The 13,889-nt window shown below is 36.5% G+C and overlaps 2 protein-coding genes across 2 annotated transcripts in view; one reads left to right on the top strand and one right to left on the bottom strand.

Moving 5' to 3' along the window:
• Window positions 1–1,342: 1,342 nt before the first annotated feature.
• On the top strand, window positions 1,343–9,379 carry plxdc2a (plexin domain containing 2a; the record flags this gene model as incomplete). The annotated part of the gene is made up of 13 exons (XM_081375550.1): window positions 1,343–1,430; window positions 2,877–3,088; window positions 3,164–3,304; window positions 3,406–3,475; window positions 3,986–4,108; window positions 4,192–4,310; window positions 4,406–4,505; window positions 7,333–7,428; window positions 7,632–7,713; window positions 7,820–7,880; window positions 7,960–8,152; window positions 8,282–8,442; window positions 8,710–9,379. 13 exons carry the CDS (start codon window positions 1,343–1,345, stop codon window positions 8,935–8,937), a joined length of 1,674 nt encoding a protein of 557 aa, XP_081231676.1. The 3' UTR covers window positions 8,938–9,379.
• A 366-nt stretch (window positions 9,380–9,745) lies between these two features.
• myripa (myosin VIIA and Rab interacting protein a) overlaps window positions 9,746–13,889 on the bottom strand; it is a 25,785-nt gene continuing 21,641 nt past the window's right edge. Inside the window, exons 12-16 of the mRNA XM_081373445.1 lie at window positions 13,337–13,522; window positions 13,084–13,245; window positions 12,387–12,464; window positions 11,055–11,115; window positions 9,746–10,843 (exon numbers count right to left, since the gene is read on the bottom strand). Coding sequence (XP_081229571.1) covers window positions 10,830–10,843; window positions 11,055–11,115; window positions 12,387–12,464; window positions 13,084–13,245; window positions 13,337–13,522 — 501 coding nt within the window. The 3' untranslated portion in view covers window positions 9,746–10,829. The remainder of the gene's footprint in view (window positions 10,844–11,054; window positions 11,116–12,386; window positions 12,465–13,083; window positions 13,246–13,336; window positions 13,523–13,889) is intronic.

Here is a 13,889-nt window from a genome sequence, read left to right as displayed (position 1 = left end):
ATATGGGCCATACAGAATTGGTGCAAACTGCTTTCCCACAACCAAGAAACACATTCAAATTCATTTAAGTATTCAAATCTTAGATGTTTACTAAGATCATTTTTTATATCTATTGAAACCCACAATAATATAATAATATAATACTATAGTGAGTAGATAGGTCCCATAATCTTGAGGTAAATGTGTTCAAAAGTCTGAAAATCTGTGTGTAACATTAATGAACCTCATTACCAAACACCTTTTTTTCTGCAATTAAGCAGACTTTTTGGGGGGTGTTTTTCAATAAAACTGTTTTTTTTTTTTTTTTTTTTTTTTTTTTTTTTTTTTATGTGTACAACTGTTCAGAACTGTGCTAGCTAACATGTGCTGTTTAGCATCTTTGAGCTATAGGCTCAAAAGTATCTAAAATTGTCACTATAGAAACAGTCAAAACATACATCATTGATTTGGTAGTGACAAAAGGTAACACATAATCCTTTATTTGGTGGAAATAACCACAATTTTGTTTAGTTATGCAAATCATTAGTATTTTAGTATATTTTAGTATGCAAGTTAAAGTTCTGTAATGTGATGTGGTTGCTACCAAAACATTACTGTCACTACTTGTTACCAAAACATTACTGTCACTACTTGCTACCAAAAATGTGCATTCACGGCTGAAACTGGATGATGTTTTGTCAAAAATAAAGTATACTGAATTATCAGCTATGATGTTGTGATGGTGTTTGGTTCAATATTCAAACTAATCCTTAACTTTGAAATCAGTATGATTAACTGTATGCCTTTTACAAAGAAAGATTGGATTGAAAATACAACAAATCTCATAAATTACACATGTAATATAGTTAAAATTGTAATTGTTATTGATTTACCTGTGAATTAAAAAAAAAGCACAATTTTTTTTTTTACAAGGTAGATGTGAACAAAATATTAATAGGTCAATTTAACCCTTGTTATCAAATTATATATTATAGTTTTTCAGTAATGACAAATTTGGGGAGAGGCAAAATATTTCAAAACCTTCTGAAAATACAATATGAGAATTTACTGCCCAATTAAAATTGTGTACTTGGATAATACAATTTGCTGCAATTTATTTGCATACATTAAAAATTGTGGAAAAAGACACATTTTTTAAAGATGTTTCCCAGATGTTTGAACCAATTCTGTAGAATGGCCCATAATGAACCTCTCATACGCGCGTCACTGGACAGTCTCGCGTGGGTGTGTTCGGAGCTGAACGTGCCCCTGGATTATGCGCGTCGCTCGCGTGCAGTTCCATCGTACTTGGCTTCTTCTCACTCGATATTAATGTGCAAAGACAATTTAAATGTAATTGGTTATGGCACTACCGGCAAGACCACATATTTTATTAGGAATATTCGCCTTTATTCAGGTTAAATTTGCCATTCAGGAATTGCCATCCAATGGTAAGTCATTCATTTATTTTGCATGTTTTCGTTCAGTCGTCTAAAACATCACATATAGTGACGAAAAGTAATCACTATGCTTTACTTCCGGGTTTTTTTTTTTTATTATTATTTTTCTTCGCTTTTAATTTTCATGTGTTAAATCTGCACTTAAAAATATTATTCTCTGGCTTTTAATACTGATTAGCCCTCTGATTTCATTAATGGGTTGGGCTTTGTTTTATTTATATGTTACGGCTCAATTTGTACAGCACTTTGGATCAACGTGTCTTTAAATGTGTTTTAAAAATACATGAATTGAAATTTAATCGAAACGTTAGAATGCATTGCATTCCTTATTCTATTAATAAAACTACAATGATTTAGCCTAGAAGATCAAAAGTATCTTCTCCATACAGACCACCTACATACTTTGTTTAGCACTATAAAAACATTTTTGTTTTTATCATAGAACAAGCATATTCTAATCACTGACTGTATTGGATTTTCAATATATTTTTGAGATCCAGACAAAAAAAAAATTGACTCATAAATCATCTAAGAAGCATTGGCAGCCATTATTCTCAAGTAGAAGTAAAACAGAAAGATTAAGGCCTGGTTTCACAGACAGGGTTTAGATTAAGCTAGGATTAAGCCTTAGTTCAATTGGGACATTTAAGTAACATTAATAAATGTGCCCTATATAAAACATTAGTACTGGTGTGCATCTAGAGGCAAAACAATGGCACTGACATATTATAAGATATGTCAGTGCAAGTTGCTTTCAGATAAAGCAGCTCAAAACATGCATTTTAGTCTGGGTCAAGCCTTGTCTGTGAAAACAGGGGTAAAAGAGTAATATTACCCGCCCGGCTTAGTCATTAAGCAGTGTAACTGTATAATAATTTATCTTTTTTTATCATCATATCTTTACTCATCAAGTAGCTTTTGGCACATGCCTGCTCACTGTACCCTGCGATCTGTCAGCATGTGATAGACCAGAGGACGTCACAATGCCAAACAGAAAAAAAGGAACGCACCTTTGTGCTTGAGGTATAGAAATAATGTTGGCAGAATTCAAATGTGAAGGACACTGGAACGAACTGTGTGTTACCCCAGTCAAAACATTGCCCTGTCCTCACACTCCACCCGTCCAGCACTGAGGAATTCGGAGCATGTTTCACCCTCTTCTGTGAAAGAAGTACTTTGGACACACTCCTGTCACTGCAGGATGTGAGGAACTGTGTTTATTTGCATTACAGGTCATTTGCAGTCCCACAGCTGCTAAAAATCCTTGTCAATGTAACATTCTTCAGTTATCAAAACAGCTGAAAGTATGTTATCTTTTGTTTTATGTTATGTTAGATTCAGAGAACAATTAGCATGCATTTAGTTTATTAATGAATCTCTTTGTGTAGCAACACAGGCAATGCAGCTTGTAAAATGTGAATAATCTTAATTCATCAGGTGTCTCTAACTTCGCCTTTGAGAGGCTCTCCAAGCAAGAGAGTGCTGGTGGAAACCTCAAGCTTTACAATAAAAGATGGAAGAGATGGATGCTCTCATCCAAACCTGTGGGTGAGATCAGTCTGGAGCGCTATGAAGAGCACGGCAGATTAGATTCAGAGCGCTTTCCTGAAGTTGTGACAAATGACAGTCATGGCAACTTATCCATTAAGGTGAACATCCAGGAATATCTCTATATCTTCTCATATATTCATTCATCTGAGATAACGTGTGTATTTGCTCATCAGAGAGATATGGATCATGTCTACTACACATCCAAGTTCTATGGGCCCACAGACAGTGCAGGCAAGGATTTGTGGGTAAATATTGAGCAAATGAACATGGGAAGAGTTCATGAAATTCTCTCCAACACACATCGACAAACTTTGGTACGTCAGCTACAAAGTTTTCTTAAAGGTAATTTTTGTAACTGTTACACGTTTTTGTGCACATAATGAAATTTAGTTGAGTTGTTGTTTTGTTTTTATAGAGAGTGAATTTGACCTTCAATTTCCCTTTCTACGGGCATTCATTGAGGCAAATACATGTAGCGACAGGGGGTAAGTGCAAAACAAATGAGTGATTTATTTTTATTTTAATATTATTCACAAATATATTTTAAATTAACTTTTTAAATATATTTTATATACATAAACATTTTTTTACATAGATTTTTTTATGCTCACCGAGGCTACATTTATTTAATTAAAAATAAAACAATATTGCTCTATAATGTTTTAATATATTTTAAAATGGAATTTATTCCTGTGATGGCAAAGCTGAACCAATGTTTAGTGTCTTCAGAAATCATTCTAATATGCTGATTTGGTGCTCAAGAAACATTTCATATTATTTTTAATGTTGAAAACAGTTGTGCTGCTTAATATTTTGGAGGAAACCTTGATACATCATTCTTAGTTGAATGGAAAGTTTATTTGAAATATAAATCTTTTGTGAGATAATAAATGCATTTACTGTCACATCAATCCTTGCTTTCTTAAAAAAAAAAAAATTCTTATTGACCCCAAAACCTTTGAATGTTATTATATATTTATACATTTTTTATTCAGGTTTCATCTACACTGGAGATGTTATCCACAAAATGCTGACTGCTACTCAGTACATCGCTCCTCTCATGGCTAATTTTGACCTCAGCATCTCACAGAATTCAACAGTCATGTACTGTGATAATGGTAAAATGGAAGTGTCCTGATTTTCATTGTTGAATGTGATATATGTAAATGGCTGTATTATTAATCTACTTCCTATCTGTTAGCCACAGCTCTTGTTGTGCAGTGGGACCATGTGTATCTCCAGGATGCATCACATCTCGGCAGTTTCACCTTCCAGGCAGCTTTATACAATGATGGAAGAATCACCTTTGCATACAAAGAGGTTGATGTTTTTGAGATACTTCTTACATGCAGCTGCCATCACTGTAATGGTGTTGATGATGCAATATCTGATTGTCGGCTTTCATCTGCTTTTAGGTTCCCATTGACATTAATAAGATCAGCTCAGTGAATCATCCAGTGAAAGTCGGGCTTTCTGATGCATTTGTGGTTCTTCATAAGATCGAACAGCTTCCCAGTAAGAAACTTTTTTTTAATTGACCTGTTAATTCTAAATTCACTAGTTTTATTTTAGTATTATTTATATACAATCACAGTATTTATTAATGAATTATTTTATTTGGATTTCATTTTTATTTTTAGCAATTGTAGTACTTCATCTTAATGGACCTGAGCTATAACATGAACTAACAATGAAGAGTTGTATTTTTTTAATACAAAGTTCTGTCATGAAACTCTAGATGGCACAGGCTAGTAGGTCTATAACCAGAGCCCATCTACGGAGAGCCTGGCCGCTCCCTATTAAAGGGATAGTTCACCCAAAAATGAAAATTCTGTCATAATTTACTCTCCCTCAAGTTGTTCCAAACCTGTATGATTTCCTTTCTTCTGCTAAACACAAAAGAAGTTTTTTTTTTTTCTACTATGGAAGTCAATGGGGTCCATCAGTCTTTGGTTACCGACTTTCTTCAAAATATCTTCTTTTGTGTTCAGCAGAAGAAAGAAAGTCATACAGGTTTGGAACAACTTGAGGGAGAGTAAATAATGACAGAATTTTAATTTTTGGGTGAACTATCCCTTTAAGTCCTATTGTACCGAATTTTGGTTGTAGTCCCACCAGAGTTCCACTGGGGGCGATCGCCCATGAGTGCAAAATGAATGGGAGTCTATGGCGCTAGACGGCTAAATTTGTCTCTTTCACCCGATTGCCGTTGAGAAATCTTAGATTTGATTGTAGGTTTTTTAAGTTCAACATGGGTTATAGGTCGAAAGTTGAATGAACAATTACTTATGTCCTTTCGATTTCTTACAGGTTGAGTTGTTGTTGCCCATAACATGCTAGCATTCTGCTAATGAACGCTGATTGGTCAGTGAAGGACTGATCTGACCACAGATACCGCTTGATACGCATCGTGTGTGTGTGTGTATTTTCGGCGTGGTCTTTTAAAACAACAAAACAAAAACTCTTCTAGCACGTGTATTTACCTGTGTCAGCTGTGTTGTCGATGCCTCGAGAGAAAAGAAAGTGCAGAGCACGAACGCACCAGAGTGACTGAAGGATTGCCGTAAAGCAGTATCTCTGGTCGTACGATGTATATGACGTCATTGACGTTTTAAAAGACTTTTTAACCTGTTAACCTTCGCCAGTGCGTCGGCGCGCTGAATCTTTTTTTTTATTAAAAAAAGCAAATAAGTGACTCTAAAAAATCTAACACCCAGCAATGTGTAATTTCTTTGCATCTCCTTCCGAATACAACATTCAAATACCTAGACAAAAAATTATATCCTGAGAAAAGTGGACTTTGAGGGGTATAGCCCCATAGACCTCCATTCATTCTGCCCTCGTCCTGTGAGCGCCCTCATATGGAACCAGAGTGGAACTGCAACCAGTTCAGAAGCTGGAAGTTTACTGAGAGTGGAAGTTCTCCCCTTATTAGACATTCTCTGCTATAACTCAATCCACGTGCAATCACATTATTCTCTATAGGGCACAGCTGATTGGTTCCTGCTGTATCAGTAGCCAATGACCTCGCGTGCTCAACCTTAAAATACTTGGTTAGCATTTGCCTTAGCAGTGCAGCGCGCATACAGAAACCCTCCACCTTCCCCAGCTCCACCTGTATTGATCTACTCTGGGTAATTCATGTACGCTATATTGTACAGCAGCAGCATGTCTTACTTGCTCACAGCTGAGTGTCGTGTATGTATTGGTAATAGCAAGTCTTGTACTTGCTCTGCAGCAGCAGCAGCAATAACAGCAGCAGCAGTAGCAGATCTATTCAGGACCGTCAAGACCAAATATATCAAAATTGTCAAATCCATTACCATGACAAACACTCCAAGAGTTGTCAGGACAGAAATTAACTAACATAAAGATTAATTAAAGGTATAGCGGAGGATCTTTCCGAATTTTAGATAAGAACCGCCCTCTCCACTTTTTGAAAAAAATGCACATGCGCAACACTCTACCTGCTCCCGAGAGGGAACGCCTATTAAACGTGTGCGAGGTTCTCCTCGTGCACGCTCTGTTTACAAGTTGCTGTCGGCATCGCTCATACAAGATTACTTTCCAAAAGAAGATTTGCACTTTTTCTCCAAATAGCATGCCAAACTTTACCTGTCGAGTAGAAATTTCGCGACTGAGGCATCAGTGGGAAGCCCAACCTGTGTTTTCAGCGCACGCCATCGTGTGAAACAATCTCCCAAAAACACTCTGATCTTGTTTCTCTCTTCTGAGGCCTTTCTCTTCTCATACAGTTCGTACAAACTTTTTCTCTTGCGACCCTCAGACATTTTCAAAGGACCCGGTGAAACGGCGAGCTTCAATGAATGGCTTAGCTTTAGCTCACACCTGAAAGTGCGCATGCGCAGAAAGCGAAAACTAAGGGACGAGCACGTACGACGGCCTTACGTAAACATATCACCAGAATGATTGACACTTAGGTGGACAAATAGTTTACACTACCCACCCGGAAAAAGAAAATCCTCCGCTATACCTTTAATAAATACTGTAACAAATGCATTGCTCACTGTCAGTTAATGCACTAACTAATGTTAACTAATGGGACCTTATTGTAGTGTTACCAAGTTATTCATGAAATATTTATATTTGATTTTAGCTTACATTAACATTGACATTCACACATTTGGCAGACACTTTTATCCAAAGCGACTTTCATTGCATTATACATTCTTACCGGTTCTTGCTTTCCCTGGGAATCGAACCCATGACCTTGGCGTTGCAAGCGCCAATGCTCTACTGTTTGAACTACAAGAAAAGATTTTTAATAGTTTTAGTTAACAATAACGATACTGGCCTTCCATTGTCTTTTGTTTCATGACAGATGTTAGAAGGAGAACAATATATGAATATCATCGGGTAGAGCTCTTAAAATCCAAGATCATGGCCGTCACTGCTGTTGAGATGCTTCCTCTACCGAGTGAGTCTGAACTGCTGACACAACTAGATTCAGCTTAGACCAAATACATCACATCCACAGAAAATAGCAGTTAATATTTTTCCCTAGAACGAAAACCAATTCTATGTATGACTTCAGTACAGTTAATCACATATTGTGAGAAAACAGAAAGTAGTACCCACGTCTTTGTTAAAATGTTGCTCTGTTGCTCCTCCTGCTGTCAGCCTGCCTTCAGTTCTCCAGCTGTGAGATGTGTGTTACGGCTCAGATCGGTTTCAACTGTAGCTGGTGTAGTCGCCTACAGAGGTATACACTTGGTTCACTTGTACTTTTGATGTGAATAGCCAGATAAAGTGTGGTGTGCTTCAACTCTACATTTACTTAACAGCTGCAAATAATGCTTGTTCTGCAGATGTTCCAGTGGTTTTGACCAGTATCGTCAAGACTGGGTTGACAGTGGGTGCTTAAGTGAGGTGAATAGATCCTCTTTCGTTCCTCTTTTACAGTCCACCATCTCTCATTTTTACTGACTTGTTGTGGATGTATTTTAAGATAAAAAACCAGAGCTGTGACAGAAAGCGTCCCTTCATTAAAAGCAGCACTCCAGCTGTGCAGACAGGAGTAACAGCTGTATCTATAACTACAACGACTACAACATCGACCACGCCAGCCTCCTCGCTCGCCACCAAAATCACCAGCACACCCTTATTCATAAGAAACCTTCCTACCAGCTTCCTCACTGATGGTATGTATCAGTTTTGTCATGTACTGCAGATCATTTTGGCAAGTGCCACTCACATTTAATTTGGAAAATGTACAAATGTAGTTGTGGTTGTTCTTTACAAGCAGGTGTAAATATCCTCTTCTCTCTCAGACTCTCAGATGGAAATTACAGAGAAACAGAGAGAGGAGAAGAAGCAGACTGGTCTGCTCATTGGCATCCTCATAACCATGGTCCTCATGGTGGTCGCTGTGTTGGCCACTATATACATGTACTACCATCCCACCTCCAGCGCCAGTCTCTTCTTCATAGAGGTGAGCTTTAAGTAACGAAAGCCTTATTCAGCTAATGGAAATTTTTATGGAAACTATTCAAACAACAATTTGAAAAAATCCTGAAAATATTAGTTTTTACCATATTTTTGTAGAATAAGTGTAGCCTGAGCATGCTCTTTGCATTTTTTTTATAAATCTTACCAACCCCAAGCCTTTGAATGGTAGCGTATGTATATAAACCAAGCCTTCAAACTGAATTATATGTAGGTGCTTTGAAAATGTTGTAATTTTGTTCTTGATATCTAGAGACGACCAACACACTGGCCTGCCATGACATTTCGGCGCGGTTCAGGACATCCGTCATATGCCGAGGTAGAGGCAATGGGACAAGACAAAGAAGGATTTATCAGGATGAACCCTAGAGAGAGTTTTCTTGTGTCGGACAGGAGAGAGAGCTTGTTTCTGACGGACCAGAGGGAAGGATTTATTGTAGCTGACCAAAGAGAACGTTTTCTCATCATGGAACGCCGCTAACGTGAATTCAGTGGTTTGTGAATAAGTTCCTCTGTTTTTGAGAGGAAGTTGCACTGGCTGCTGGGATAAATGGGGTATTTGTTTGACCTCATAGCAGGGAGTGCTACAAATGTGAGAGATCTATTGTACCATCACACCAAAGTGCAATATAAACAATGTGGACATATAAACGCTTTTCCAACCCAGTGACGCCAGTGGAGTTGCAGTGCTCAGGAAAAACCTTCACATTTGAGCTTTTCATTTCTCTCTAAAGGGCCACTTCTTTATCAGGGCCCGATAATGTTCCTGGGAATGTCCCCAAATCAGATGGGTCATTTAAGCATGTGTATTGCAAACACCTCATAGAAGCCTGAAGGATATACAGTATGTATTTTTGCAATATAATACCTTTGTACTCTTGTGTAACTGATCCAATAAACCTAAATTCATGTGGATAAGTCTCAATATTCTAGTTGTAAAGAAGAATCCTTACTTTGTTAGATCTTTGAAATTTTCTTGATTAAAATATTTTTGCAGTGTATGAGAGAAACAGAGATACAATAATGATCAAACAAAGAAAACACACATATCACTCTTAGTAATCGTGCACATCAAAGGTATTAGATCATCAACATCCCTCAGTCCTCCTCATAATATATGTGTGCTCTGAAATATGTATTTTGACTGGTATATTTTACTCTGAACAACTTAAATATAGATCTCAACAACAATTTCAATATATGAACACCATAAAATTGTTCAGGTTATGTAATCGGAATGTCACCGACAAAAATCTGTTAACAAAAATAATATTTACTACAATTGAAATATAATCAAACTAAAAAATTCCATTTATTAATTTACACATATACAATAAATCAATGTTTTTACAATAGCTCGTAAATCTCTATTATCAAATCTAACACCATAAATTTACAGTATGAGCAAATATAAAGTTTTCATGTTCTACATGACAGTGATTCATATAGCTGACACATGGCTAGAATAATCTATAAATCTGACAGAGAAAAAATAATAATTAATGCAGGAAATATTTGGTCAGATGTGCAAAACATTGGCTGCATCCAAAATCGCATACTTCCCTGCTATATAGTAGGTGAAAAACAGTACTCAGGCAAAGAGTACCCAGATGACATACTTCTTCTGAAGTGTGCATACGGTGGACACTTTACTATCCCATGAGGGGTAGGTCACATGATAATGACAACATGGTGAATGTAGTACATCCAGATTACATTCATACAACAAACATTCATACTACATAGAATGTACTTTGTTAGAGGTCATTACATAATAAGTACCTACTCAAGAGAGTATGCAATTTCAGACGCAGCTATTGTATATATCTATATATTGACAGTGAGAAATGAAAGGAATAGTTATTTCTTTCATCTGTGGACCATAAAAGAAGATATTTTGAGAAATTGTCCATAAAATGGAAGTCAATGTAAAACAATTTCTTAGATTTTAGCATACTTTCTGTAACAGGATTTTTTATTATTATTATTATTATTAAAAGTTTAATTGAATGATGAGTTTGATTCACAGTAATGGTCAAAATGCCAAAACAAAGCTCCACATCATAATTTTACATCTTACATTTACTTAGTTATTACATTTTAGTAACTATTTCGAAATAATTCAGATACTAGTATGGAGGAGAGAGAAGTAATAAAGCAATCTGATCTAAGGGTTATGTATAATGTGTTTGTGTAATATTGCATCAATGCATGAGCGATACATCAGTCATTTGAATCTATCCCACCACAGCTTGAGTTCATAAAATCTTTTCTATGACCCATGAGCTTCAAGGCACATGTGATCAGTGGCTTTTTAGGTTTTTAGTTATTTAACTTTGCGATGATGCTTGCTGATCTCTCCTTCTATCATCTTTATGCTTCTTTATCTGAAATGTACAGATAAAATGGGAGATTCAAATCATTGCCAACATCAGATGTCTGCTTTGAATCCTTAGAATATAATAAAATGGAAATAGATGAAGTACATTTTAAGATGAAATTTCTCCATTAATTACACAGGCAACATCTTTAAAATATTAGTTTTAGTATAGTAGTCATACTATCATAGTAGTAGTATTGGTTATGATTAGCTCTTACCTTGTGTTGGAGGTGCTGGCAGTCGCCTCCTCAGTTTCCGAGATGAGCTGATGGTTTGTGTCTGAAACAAAAGTATGATGACAGTGTAAGACAAACAGAACCTCAGATACTGTGATCTCCTGAGATATGGACAACGCAAACACATACTGCCATTTGTCTTCACACCTTCACATTTGATCCTTCTTCCCCCACTTCCTTCCCTTTACACATCCTTCTCTTCACTCAATTCACTTAGAAAGATTATATAAAAATGATAATGTTCTATGTCAATGACAAGTGAATTAACAGTCACGTTTGGTAACATTTAAAATGTCTCAGTGCGACTGGTACAATGGTCTCATCTCCACAGAAGCAATGTGGAACATTAATGTCAGGAATGCATCTTTTACTCTTTATCTCTGAGCATTTGATGTTATTGTATTGATTATCTTTGAATTGATTATGTGATTGGCATGATACATTTATCTGACTAATAATAAATGGTTACATTTGCATTTATTCTGACTTACTCTGAATTTATTAACTCTAGTAGATTACGTTAAGTCCATAACACCACAATTCTACACTCAGGTTAGTAACGGACTAAAATCCATCTTAGGTGGAGAAGAGGACCACACCGACTGAAGTTTTAGAGATCCGACTAACACAATGGCATTAGTCATGTATACTTAGACTGTAGAGGCTAATAATAGGGTTTCCAATCTAAATAGGGTGAGCCTCAACCTTTGATTATTTTATAGTATTATTCTAACTAAGTGTACGTGGGAAACAACAGCATGATTATACAAAGTTACCATTAAAAGTAATTAAGTTGGTCAGCTTGGTTTTATGGCAATGGTTGTGACCTCTGGTTAGATTTACCTTAATAGTGTGTTCAGATCTATGGGGAATACATAATATATTCTAGAATGAGCAAAGTGGAGTACGGCCATCTAGGATATTAGTCAATCGTCTCTGTCCAATGACCGAGACTGACAAGCTTGCGGTTGTGAGATTGTGTACCCAACCGGTGCGAACACTCAAAGTGTTACAGGATTCCGGATGAACAGGTGTTATTTCAATTAAGAGTTAAATAGAATAATCAAACATTCACCTAAATGTAATGATTGACAAACATCAATTAAACCTTTTCAATTTTTAGAGTCAAATGAAACAAAGAGGTAATTAAATTACTTTGCCACACTAAAAAGACAGTAATGCAGTAAACCTTCACCCGCTTACCGGAAACTGATGTTGGACCGATTGGGCGGCCCTTACAACAGTTATAGCCATAATTATTCATAATGAGCATGTAGGAATTGTATCTATATTACTTAACTATGAAGACAATACCTTGGTAAATTGTGTCTGAGGAGTTACATTAAGACCTGCATTTTTCAGAGCGGCAATTCTTGAGGAAATGTCTGAAACCTGGGGGGGAAAAGCAGATTAAGGCAGGCAGATATAAAATGACAGAATGTGTACAAAAACAGTAAGAATGTGTACAGTAAGGCTTTGCCAGAAGACTGCTATGTAAAATGCTATTGCCAGGTTTGGGACACCATGGTTCGTATGTTTGCTTAATTCTATACAGTATTTATAGAGTTCCTCTGGAAAGCTGTTTTTGGCATTATTTTTATATTCTTATTCATGTTTATTAATATTTTAATAATTCGTTTTTATATTTTCAGTTTGTGCTATTATGTGCTTTTGTCCTTTTTATTATTTTTTTTTATTTTATTTTACATTTAGCTTTATTTTTATTAGTTTTAGTTAGTAATTGCAGTGCTTCAACTTATTTTATTTCAGTTAGTTACCAAGGCAAACGTTCTAATTTTCATTTAAGTTATTTTTATCTCATATATATATATATATATATATATATATATATATATATATATATATATATATATATATATATATATATACAGTATATGTGTGTGTATTTGTATTTTATTTCAGCTGTGTTTCAATTAACGAAAACTACTTTTCGAGAGAAAACTAGAGAGAGAGAGAGAGAGAGAGAGCACAGCGTCCAGGCTGAACACACCTGGAGCTCAGACTGCTGCACCTGGGCTGCTGCAGAGGCCACCTGGTCCTCCAAATGAGCCAGCTCTCTTTCGGTGGTGGATCCACCGATGCTGCGCGCACACTCTTCCAGATCTCCCAGTTCAGCCTCAAGCCCGTACACTGTCCCTGCCGCCACATACACCTGCGCAGGGTGGAATCAATCAGAACAAACTGTGAAGCGGCTCATAATTCCCAGTGGCGTGACAAATGTTCATCTCAGAAAGAATGCATACGTTCTCCTCCAGTCTGCTGAGCTGCTCGTCCAGTCTTCTGGCTTCGGCAGGGGGAATGCTTGAGACGTCACTGCGGTCTGTTTGGCTTTGTCCGTCTCCCATTGATCCGTGAATCAGATCCTCAGTGGCGTTCAGCACTTTCAGCACCTCGGAGGTGATGCTGCGCAGTGATACAGCCGAGTACTTCTGTTCAAGATAAATACATAAGAAGAAGGTACTGTAAACTTTACACACTAACGTTCAGATGCATACGAATGGAAATGAATGGGGCATAAAGTCACACCTGCAGCAGCACAATGTAGGGCTGTGCAATTTTCACAAAACTGTCAATTATTTCACTTTATATTGTAATCACAGTCAATAATATTGATTAACAAAATTAACAATAAAATGTTTGTTTTTTTTGTATGGGCCAACTGCATGCCATATTCTTTATGTGGGCTACACATTGAATTGTTTGTATTTTATTGTTGTTACATGCAGTAAATCAAGACAACAACTAAACAGCTAAATATTGTCTTACCAAACAGCATGAAAGCATCTGTTATTTAAA

This window comes from Scardinius erythrophthalmus (genome assembly GCF_964197995.2).
Source record: "Scardinius erythrophthalmus genome assembly, chromosome: 9".
NCBI lineage: Eukaryota > Metazoa > Chordata > Actinopteri > Cypriniformes > Leuciscidae > Scardinius > Scardinius erythrophthalmus.
This window is presented reverse-complemented; position numbering and strand designations above follow the sequence as displayed.